The following is a 12,188-nucleotide window of genomic DNA, read 5'->3' as shown; positions in this document are numbered from 1 at the left end:
AACAAAAAACCTGGCTGTGTCGCCAGGTGAGGTCGGAACCTCTCAGATCAGGTCTCTCAGATCAGATCAGATCCCAGGTCAGGTCGGAACCTCTCAAGGGTCAGGGTGAGAACTTCCACATCCGAGTGCGGGCCGATAGTGGTGCTGCTGAACGGATATGCGAAGGTCGAGGGAACCACTACAGCTCTGACAGGGATTGGTGGTAGGAGGGTTCACGTCCTTACTAAGGATGTGGATGTACTCAGGATGAGTCCATTACGGAGTTTCAGAAAATCACGACTCAGTGTCGATCGAAGTTATGTCCATGCGACACAGGTGGTCACTGTGACTGTGCCGCCCATCCTTACAGATAAAATATTGGCTGATGGACATATCCGTATTGAATGGGTAGCTTCAAGGGTTATAAGACATTCATTTGACGGCCTTTGTTTTTGCTGCACCGGGCAGCAAAAACAAAGGCCGGGCCAGTGGCCACTGTTTCACCTGCGGTGAGACTGATCATCTACGGTACGACTGTCGACGAGAGGCTCGATGTCCTTCCTGTCGATTGCATAAACATGTACCCAACGGTAGGGGATGCAAGGCTTCACCTGTGGCATGAAGATGCAACGCCTGCTCAGTACTGATGGGTGTCTGCGGGGGGCAGCTCCGTTCAGAAAGAGTGGGAGGCTCAGGCGTCCCACCATCAATGATTGGACGGAGACTCCTTCGTAGCGCCTCTGGGAGAGGGATTCTAAGACAGTAGTTCCGGTGGGGGATCCCCTTGGGGTTCCCCATTAGAGGCAGGACATTAATACTGAAGTCCAAGTGAGGGGACCTCTTTGGGGGTCTTCTCATTAGAAGCATGGCATGTACTGCTAGACTGACTCCCGACAATCTGGACGAGACCTTGTGTTATTCCGAGGTAATTTGAGGCGAAGACACCCCCCGGAGCTGATTTATGCTTAGATGCTTGTTCCGGCTCCGGGGAGCGGAGTAAATGAAGGTGACAAAAAAAATCAGGCAAAAACAAAACAATTTGTAGTTATAAACAAATAAATAAAGAAGTAAACAAAAATAGCATCACTAGATTTGGCGATAATAACTACAGACCATCATTCAGTAGCCCCTAAGCCAAGCACTTAGAGACGTTTCAACATCCAAACGTCCTCACGTGTTATCAAGCAGATTGATCTCTAAGTGTGGATGAGATTTTTTAAACGTTATTGGTATTTAAAACTGTGCTGAGTTGCAACCTCACGAACCGTCGGAAGCTTCAGATATTCGTGAATCTCATCATTCCGTATGAACCTTGGCCCCTCTGCAACTGTTCTCATTACCTTGTTTTGGAAGCGTTGTATGATATCTACGTTAGTATGACTCGCTGTCCTCCACAACTCCACACCATAAGTCGAGATTGGTTGTAGGATAACTTTATAAATCAGAACTTTACTGAACAAGGTGAGGTGTGGTGAGGTGAGGTGTGTGTGAGGTGAGGTGTGAGTTCCTGCGCAGCAGTCAATAAATTTAAAATTGTCTAATTAAAACGTATAAATTAAATTTTTTCTTAATAATGCCGCATAAAATCAAGGAAAGTATGATGAACCGTAATAAGGCTTTTACAGTCACTTGCAACGTTTTTCTTCAGTTAGATATTTTTTCGTTATCTTGGTCATTTAAAATAAAATTGGAGAAAATGAAACGATAAATTTTTCTAATATTTTTTGTTAGTAACAATCAATCAAAAAATAAACTCTTGGATTTTTAATAATTTTCAGAATTGAAAAATTGATTACTTTCATTTTGTTTTTAAATAAAGCGTTATTTTTAAACCTAAGTTCTTGAAAAAATTAATTTAAGTGAATTTAAGTTTGCTTTAAAGAAAAATTACATCAAATAACAATTTTATTTTATCCAAATTTAATTTTCCCCAAAAAATTATTTTTTATGATGCAATTGTATTATTACAATCTCTTATTAATACTTTCAATGTACTTGATTTAGTTAGTATCGCTGTAACAAGGCATAAAATAAATCGTAAATTTTCGTTATAATAACTTCCAAAATTTTAAAGAAATGTTCATACAAACCGATAAGAAAGACGGTCGACTTGTTTTTGCTTTTCCTCTTTGTTTTCGCCGTATAAGGATATGAATTTTTTGACCCTAGATTTTCTTTTAATTAGAATGATTTCTCTTTTTGTCAAATATTCCTTTGAATTTTTATATACAGTAAGTATCGTTTATATCCGATGACGTCGGATGTAATGACATATCGGATATAGTGCAAAAAAATTTGTCTCTTGGTTAGTTTGGTGTACTTTTAATGCATAAATATAGTATGTACATTGTTTATAATGACATTGACTGTAGTGACATATCGGTTATAATGACTTATTTTTCCTACTGCAATGCAACATTTTATCGTTTATAACTACGGACAGAAGTGATCCATCAGTAACATAAACACTATATTCTACATTGTAGCTACAGAAATATTTTGTCCCGTTCCTTTTTTCTTACATATGTACTGTAGTGTTTTTTTCGTACACCAGATTATTATAAACTGAAGCAGTCTCATTCAAGTGTTATTATTCTTTTGCTATAAGCGTATCATGTGTGGTACAGTATTTTATTTTACCTATCCTGTAGTCAACACATGCGACTCCGTCAGGAGAAGGGAGCGCATTGCTTCCTCCAAATAACAACGGCCCCGGTAGGCGTATTCCTGTTAGCCCCAAAAGGCGTTAGCACCGAAAGGACTTCAGCGGACGGACTGAAGGGGAATCACGCCGGGAGTACGAGGCTCAAAAGCTTAGTTTCCCACAGTCAGACCCAGTAAATAATTTTCACGGTGCTCCATACGGATAGGAACGCAAATCAGCAAATCCGTCCGCTACTAAATAACACCCAATAACCCGCCCGATAATAGAAAGGTACAGCAGCAAGGGACTTGTCCAGGCTCTGCGTGTAGGGAGAAATAATGAAAATCCCGTCATTCTTGCGTTCCGTTCCGTTCCTATCCTGTGTAATTCATTTATAATGATTATGACTTTGCGAAAAACACTCACGATAGTGGAAAAGGCACACTTTATCATGAGGTTAGAGAATGGCGAAACTAATAAAGACATCGACCAGAAATTAGGCGTAGGTCATTCGACAATATCAGTGATATGGAAGAACCGTGAAAGAAAAATTTTTAAATAAATTCTATGAAATCAAAAAAATTAAGGCCTAGTCAACATAATGACGTAAAGCAAAATAACCGACTTTTTGAAGAAAAAATAATTTTTATAATCTTCTCTATCTTGTTGTACTGTACGGTATTTTGTATTTATTATTGTGTAGTTTTGTTTTTGTTTTTTTTTTAATAATATTTTTACAGAAATAAATTATTATTACTGTATTACAATACCCTTGTAGATGGCTTATTAGAGTAGCACCACTAAGCTACCTAAATATCGGTTATAATGACCCAATATTGTCGGTCCTTAGAGGTCAATATAAACGATATTTACAATATAAATAGAAACATTTTTTATTTAAAATGGTTTAATATTTTAAGAAAAATAAATACAAATAATTTTATTTAATATAAAAAAGTTCATATGCTATATTTAGGCGTTCACTTGAAATTTCACTTACTTCACTTTTTGTTTACGAAAATATTGATTTTAATGTAAAACTATACAATTCAGAAATGAAATAAAATTGTGAAATGTTGAAGAAGAAAGAAAAATAAAGAAAGACGATTATAGAGAGTTTTTAAAAGAGGGGTGAGAAGTGAATATGTAAAAGGAAGTAGGAGTAAATATAAGGGAAAGATGGGGATTATAAAAAAAAATGTCGAACCTCTCAGAAATTCACAGCTGTGTAGGGTACATACAAAACTTGCAATAGCAACTGTATATAAAATAGGAATATATTCTAGAACGGCGGAAATATAAGTTATTATATTACAAAAATCGAAACCAAAAGTGAAACACATAATCCTGCATAATAAATATCGTTCTATGTAAAAGATAACAAACAATAAAAGCGGATGAAGTTGTATATATCCAATATAAAAGACCACGGATGTCCTTTTTATTGCAGTTAACCATTGTCCAGTTTATAACTGCTGTTATGATATAAATGTATTAGTAGGGGAAAATTTTTATTAATGAATGCAATAAGCCTAAATATAATACAACGTAATGAATGATAGCGTTCATTCATAAATTTATAATATTCATTCATCCATTTCAGTCATTCATTTTTTTAAACTGGTAAACGTTGAATAATATTTATGATTCATAATTCTCAGAACATTTCCAGACGCCTTGATTTTATTAAAATATTTTTGTAAGATAAAACTGCAGTATTACTATGTGTGGATGTTTTAAAGATTTTCTTATACGAATTGATAAATAGAAAAATATATTGTTTGTGAAGTTTTTTAATATTTCTTTAATTTGAATTAAAAAAAAAATTCTGTACTCTGTATGTTGTTGGAAAATATATTTTCATTTATATTTTGAAAATTACGGGACTGATAATAGATTTGAATAAAATCAAATGAAAACTATTGATAATTCTTAACTAGATTTAACTATTAGATAATGCTTAGGATTTTATTCTATCATAATAATAAAATACTTATACATGCTACGGTAAATGTTATAACCCTATGATTATACATAATTACTGGTGAATTTGATTAATTGCCCCTAAACATCACCTACGCTCACTTCGCTAGCTAATCTCGATTAATTAGCAGTAATATTGTGATTATTTAAATAATAAATTTAATAATTACTGCTTATAATGGAGTTGTTATTTTAATAAGTAAAATAAATATGTTACTACGGAGAATATGTAAAATGACCGGTATGTTTAATAAATTGCTAAATATTTATTAAATTTTCCAACACTGGAGGCGATTAATTAAATTCACCGATAATTATTCATAATCACTGGATTAATCAAATTTACCATAACACATACACTGATAAGTTATCCAGTAGAGGGGTTCCAGATAAATATAGATAACTTAACAGCTAGTTGCATGCAAATATTTTTTTTTTAATTATATACAAAAAAATTATTTCCGATCCGGCCCGCATGTCATTATTTTTATAATTTAATTTTTTTTTTGTTTCCGTTAAGTCTGAAGAACCCCATTTACGGGCAAAGTGTCGGACTCGCTAAAGGTTCCGCTTGGTGTTATTAAGAGAGCGTATGTGTGCCTGCGCCCTACCGACCAAACCTCATATCTTACTGATCCTCCCTTTCCGGGGTCGGATTCACAATTAAGCATTGCACGTCACCGGGAGGCGTCTTTGGGCCAGAGGGCCTAAATTATTATTATTAACTTTTCCCTTTTTCTATCAGTATAAAATAATAATTAATATTTTTATTCGTTGTTGATAACGAATGAACATCAATATTTGCAAAAATAAATTACTTTACAGCTTCGCAGCCAGAACTGTACACCATACACATACAATGCTTATATTAGATTTCAACTTAATAAACTTGAAACTTAGTCTTAATTTCAATTAAAACATTTTCAGACTACAAGTACTTTAATTGAGGTAAATAAATTAAGAATATTTAATACAACGTAATTGATATCAGTTCTAGTGTAAAATCGTTCTGATATAGATATTAAAAACCGCGGAGTAATTTTTAATTTTTTTTATTCTATTAATATTTTTAAATTTAATGAGGCTATTATTTTCCAATAATAAATATATTTTGTTTGACTCAAAATAAGATTTACAATCGGTTACAATATTACAGAATATCAGATGTAGAGAGGCTTCCACCGAAGCTCCTCAAAAATTACTTGCAACAAATAAATTACACACGTAAAGTTAGTTCAGAGAACAGTGCCACTGGTAGTTCAACGCAAAACAAAACAATCATAAAGATTCATAAACAAGAGAAAAGATGAAAATAAACTTAATAATGAAAGAATAATGACTAAAACTGAACAAAATTAAATAATGGTGGATTGATAGAGTTCCATCTCAAATCACAAAGTCACCAAGGTTCAACATGTAGAGTCGTTTTAACCTTCTAACCTCTTCACTATTATCTTGAAGGTTAATAGCTAAATGGTTCACACGGTTGTATAACCGCAGTTTATATTTTGTACCGAATCTCTGTATTTCTTCTCGAACGGTAAACCCAGTATTAGTAAATTTCACTGTTTCTTACGAACCAAGGCACTTCTGTTATGATTCTCAGTAAACTGTTTTGGATATAATGTAAAATCCCGACCTTGCCGGTGCTTGTTATACCCCAAAGCTGAATCCCGTAAGTCCTATAATTATAAAAATAAGATTTCAGTCCTACAAAAAGGATTACTAAAATAACAATTATTAATTTGTTAAGAACTTCAGGATTTTGCAGTAATTTTTCTCATGATTTCACATCATCTGAAATAATATCTCCGTGAGAAAAAGCAAACGAAATATTTGCAAAATAATGAATTCCATAGTCGATTAATAATTTAGTTTACTGGAAAAATGTTTAGCCAATTTCCAAAGAATTTGTAGAAATCCCTACTGCGCCCCGTGAAAGTTTCAAGGATGTATCGGGAGGGAGGGGGAGCAACTTTCTTTTACGTTTTGGAATCTATTGATCGCGATTCTGCAATGTACGAGTATATATATATATATATATATAACATTTTTTCGTCCGCTCTGCCGGACGCAGATTTTAACCGACTTTGTAGAGGGATATAAACCTGTGCTCAATTTTCAACCGATTTTGATGAAACTTTGTAGAATAATGTAAACATAATACAAATAGAATACTAATGATTTTCAAGCGAATCGGTTCACAGGAACCGAAGTTAGAGGCAAAAAACTGTTGTTTTTTCTGTTCAATGTTTTCATGTTGTAACTTGAAGGATGATATGTTAGAAACCCAAAATTAATTTTTTGCGAGTACCACAAGATGTGAGCTGGTTTCCCAATGGTCTCAAAACATAAAATTTGTAGTCCCAATCAGATTTTCATGAGCATCATCAGGTGCGAGCTAGTTTAAAAATAAATACCGAAAGGGGACATTGTTTTTAAAACTCATTACAGTAGTTCAGCACTTTTCTTTTTTAACAAAAACCGGAAACCACCCTCCTGATGCACTTACTGTATTTTTTCTCACACTATTAGTATGATGACTCAATTTCTTTATGATCTGCACTTCATCTATTTACATTCGATAAATTTTAGATATTTATTATTTACTTTATGTAAGAGTATTTTAACAGTTTTCAACCCCTAAAGTTTATTTTTTAACTAAATAACCCTAAATTCTTTAATGATGATTTAAAAAACTAATTATTTTATTAAAATTATATGACTTTTTTCTCCAATACGTAACATGTTTCCTATAATTTTAACTAAAAAAATTATTAATTTGGAATTTTAATAACAAACTTAATTTTAACAATTATTTTTTATAACATCACACTTCAAAAGCCTTCATTCTTTGTCTCACGGGTTTTTTCATTTTCTTCGTTTTATGTCAGATATTTATAGAAGTTTATTTCTTATTCCTAAATTAAAATGATAATATTAATACTTTTTTTTTACATTCATAAGGAAGAGTCCTTATGTATGTAAAAAATGAAAATTTAGTACAAAAGGGGAGACCCTTTTGTAGTAAACTTTTCATTTATTTTTGTAATTTCATCAGACTCTTTTTCTCATTAAGAAAAAATATAGGATATACAGATGTAATATTACATTTGATGATGAAATATTAAGTAGTTTTCTAATATGGTTATCAAAATTATTTTCTATACATAAAAATTCTTATATCTATAGATTTAGAAGATCAGAAAATTTGAATAATTCTTATCCAGTCAACATCCGCATTTAAAATTGATTCTCAATTACTAATATTAATTTAATTTTACATAACAGAACTTTTAACTCCGCTGAAGTTCAATTATTAATAACTCCAAATTGGATAATTTCAGTCATTTAATTAAATGAATTGTCTATAGATTATTTATATTTACATGCGTCACAATCAAGAAAACGAGGCTAATAGAATAAAAGTGATCACATTGTCATTTACAAGAATAACTAAATTTGTTTTTGTCAATAGTTATAAAAAAAAATATACATTCAACTTGAATTTTTACATTTCTAAAAAGAAAGTAGGATTGAAGTTTATTATGTCATAAAAAAAAAATAATAATACGAGAAAATAAATATTATTCTTTATACGAAACGTATTATTATTATTTATTATTATAATACCATTTATTTTGTGGTACCTTTAAGCAACCATTTCCGTTTGAGTTGTCTTCTTTGTAAGATAATAACAATAGAACGAATGCTGTTACAATAAAATGTACGACTTCATTGTGTTTCTTCCATATTATGACATACCGTACATTATTTTAATTTTATCAGACAGCCTCATTACGCCTCCAGTAGCATGAAAATATAATGTTTTATTATTAATATTAAAACGAATTTATAATATTATTGTCCTTTTGGTGAATTTTTTTTTTTGAGACTAACATTTTAAGACAGTAAATAAAAGGCAAATAAAGTTTTTTTAATATGTATAAATGTGCCTTTACAGAAACTTTAATGGGAAAGAGTTGATTGTATAAAACCAGTATATTTTACAAAGAATTCATATATTTTTTTGAAATATTTTCCTTTAAACTCATTTTTTTGTTTAATTCAAAAGATATCGTTTTATATTATATATATATGTAAAACTCATTACTATATTATAAAACTCTCTCTCTCTCTCTCTCTCTCTCTCTCTCTCTCTCTCTCTCTCTCTCTCTCTCTCTATCCCCATATATATATATATATATATATATATATATATATATATATATTTAGAAAAAGACAGAGGCTGCAAGTAAAACTCTAAAGATGAAAATGATGAAATGTGATTAGTATATGTATTATTTGAAAATAATAATTTTCTATTCCTTTACATATTTTCAGAGACCTTTTGACTCGTATCATATATATTGGCGATACATATGAATAATTTATTTGTCTGTTAATAAATATTTTTAAGTAATGCTGTTAATTAATATTGTTAATTAAAATATTGTATTTTATGGAATTTATTCTTATAAATAATGAATTTTCATGTCGGTTTAGTTTTTAGATTTTTCTATTTAGTGAGCATCTCTCTAAAACTGCTACGTTCTTTATTTCAAGTATAGTGTGGTGCATGTATTATACAGTTGCTGAATGTATTTGCTTCATATTTGCTTATATATTTTATAGATTATTTTTATGTAATATCTTCTGAAAATCTTTTTTTACTCTTAATAGAATTTTCTTAAAGGTTTTTATTTAATAAAAGATTTTCATTGTTTGAAGAAATACAGCGTTCTACTGCTTGCATATCTCAGATGATAACTTATTTAAACGTTTATCTTAAAACAAAATTGTGTATACAATTTATTCTTTCGTTAGATAAGTTGTGCATAATTTACCCGAGAAATTTAATAAAATTTATTTGAAAATTATTTCTCAAGATTTATAGAATTACTTAAAAACATTTATTTTTTGTAATAATAAAATTAATGTAAGGATTAATTTTAAAAAAATTACATTTCAAAATCTGAATTATTCAACTTTTAAATTTCTAATATTTTCTTATATAATTTTTAAATCTTTTCAATATATACACATTAATTCTAGTGGTATTTTATTTTTCAATTAGTTAAATTTGTAAAAAAAAATACATCGGGAATCTATACGTGAATGAGAATTTAAAAAAGTTATAAAATTGCATAATCATATATAATACAAACAAAATACTTTCTGACTCTATAATTTATACTATTTAAGACAATCAATGGATAAAATAATAATAATAATAATAAATACGAAATAAAATTGGTAAACGTAATATAATTCCGATCTCCGTGACGAAGCGTCTCGGCATTTAATCCTGAGGTCCGGGATACTAATCCCGGTTAAGCATGCCCTTTTTTTAATTTTTCATACTTTAAATAATTCCATTTCAAAATTCCCTTGTACAAACCTCAAAGCTTCTGTGGCGAATTAATGATTTAATTCATCAAGCAAAAAAAAAAAATCTAAGTAAGCATTCAGATTTAAAATTATAGTAGTAAACTCTACAAATTAGTTACGGTTAAATATTGAAATAGAGGTACGTATCTAGACACTTGTATTTTATCCATAGCCTAAATTTTAATTTTGGCTGTATTATTTTTATGAGTTGTTTGTAAAAGATATTTTGTCAATAAATGACGTCTATTAAGTAACTAAACAATTGGATTAATGGTTTAAGTAGTAATTTAATAGATAACTAAAATCCCCTTTTTACAGGTACATTTAAAATTATTGATTTACATAATTTTTTATATTTAAAAAAAATACCTCTTTAAAAAATCTTGAAATCCTGAAAAAATACATTTAATTTATAAGAATTTCTTAATTGAAAATACCCCAGTTTTAAATTAGATATAAAAATCATTATGTCTAAGATGTAAAAAGCATCATGTCCATTAGATGTAAAAAGCATCTTTTCATGTCTTTCGTTGATGCTCGTTTTTTTCAAATGAATCATTCAATCTATCAGTCAAACCTCATCGTTCCTGGACATCAAAAATCATTCTAATTTTGTTTTAGGTTTGAGGTCATTGATTATGAAACTGGTAAGAATATGAGAAAAAACAGACAAATGTATTTGTTAGAAGTAGATAAATAAATCAAATTTGTGAATTCTGTTTATCTCCCATCCAGTATAAAATTATAACACAAAAGAGTGGATTCTTATTTACGTACACTGAGTTTTTTTAGAAAAGCTTGTTCAAAAATATTATTCAACAACAAAAACGTATCATTTTGGAAATCAATCAAACTTTATAGAATTTTTTTATAGTGCTTCAATATTTCGTGCTTTTTAAAATAAAAAATTAATAAGAATACAATTTGAAAAATATAAATTTTATTAAATATTAATCCCCAATTTTTTTTATGTATTTCAGGTTGCAGCAACAACAGTTAGCGGCGCAGTTGGCACACTCACACTCAGCAACTCGGAGATCAACAGAACCACCCCACAGCCCTGCCACCTCAGATTCTTCCATCAGCCTTGGCGCACCGTCTCCAGGTCCACCCCCACAGCCGTTAGCCCTGCACCGCCCATTCTCACCGCCCTCTTCTCCAAGATGTCTCACGTGATACAGGCCGCCACACCACCCGTCCCTAGCGGGCTGGTGAACTCATTATAACGGAGTTTTTTTGGCTGCCACTTTAACGTGTTTCTAACACAATCCAGCCGACGTGCAATCGAACTTTATGACTTTTATTAGAAACTATTTCTCTATTCTTTTATAAGTATTTCTCTGTTTATATTTCTATATCAGAATGTCCTTCCGTTGAAAACGCTTTACAAATAATATTTATTTTTTATGACAACAGAATACCGTAACAGATATAATTTTGTAACAAAGATTTAAAAAATATAACTTACTTATTTCTGTGCAAAAATAATCAAACATTTTATAGTAATTATTATTTTATTATAAACTATAATTAATTATATTTTTTAATGAATCTTTTACAAACACGAAAGGAAAAAACTGCTGTATCTTACAAAATATTTGCTTGTAAGAATTATATTACAGTGTATTCTATTAAATTATAAACACTATCCTTGTGTAAGCCTTAAATATATTTTGATTATGAAAAATATTAATTTAAGAACTGATTTATGACTTAGTTGTACAGTTACACAGTTTGTCAAAAAAAAAAGAAGATTTTTCTGTCAAATAATTTTTAGGATGTCCTGTATATTTATTAATTGTAAAATTATTAATCGCAGATATTTTTCAAATATTTAATTAGTTGAGGTACGTTTTGAAATAGATAATTCTCTTTTCAAATCGCGGAAAATATACAACTTTTTAATTTTTCAATTAGACAATTTTATTAATAATTTCATAGGCCAACAGCTAACTTTTAAATTTAATTGATTTTTAAGTTAATCTATTCATAAATATTTTAAATTGTATAAACAAAATTTAATAAAATATTTAAGATGTAATTTTATTTTTAATTTGACATAGTTGCATGGAGATACGTATGCTCGAATACTTATTATATATGTACGAAATCTGATATTATAATTAAATAAAATAAATAGAATTATTGTATTATATGGTAAAATAAGTTGTTACGTTACGTACGATAAAAA

General features: G+C 29.9%; 1 protein-coding gene across 2 annotated transcripts in view; it reads left to right on the top strand.

Annotated features, from left to right (window-relative positions):
• The window catches only part of Optix (optix), a 266,570-nt gene extending 255,184 nt beyond the window's left edge, over window positions 1-11,386 (top strand). The window contains exon 2 of one of the 2 annotated variants that reach the window (XR_012757044.1): window positions 10,978-11,110. Coding sequence is in view for 1 of the 2 variants with exons in the window: in XM_075370843.1 (XP_075226958.1) it covers window positions 10,978-11,173 (196 nt within the window). In the remaining variant the exon portion in view is untranslated. Of the gene's footprint in view, window positions 1-10,977 lie in introns of both variants that reach the window. The other variant, XM_075370843.1, reaches the window with a different exon arrangement.
• The last annotated feature ends 802 nt before the right edge of the window (window positions 11,387-12,188 follow it).

The sequence above is a fragment of the Lycorma delicatula genome, chromosome 7, assembly GCF_047948215.1.
Source record: "Lycorma delicatula isolate Av1 chromosome 7, ASM4794821v1, whole genome shotgun sequence".
In the NCBI taxonomy this organism is placed as follows: Eukaryota; Metazoa; Arthropoda; class Insecta; order Hemiptera; family Fulgoridae; genus Lycorma; species Lycorma delicatula.
The sequence above is the reverse complement of the archived record's forward strand: the minus strand, read 5'-3'. Positions and strand labels throughout refer to the sequence as shown.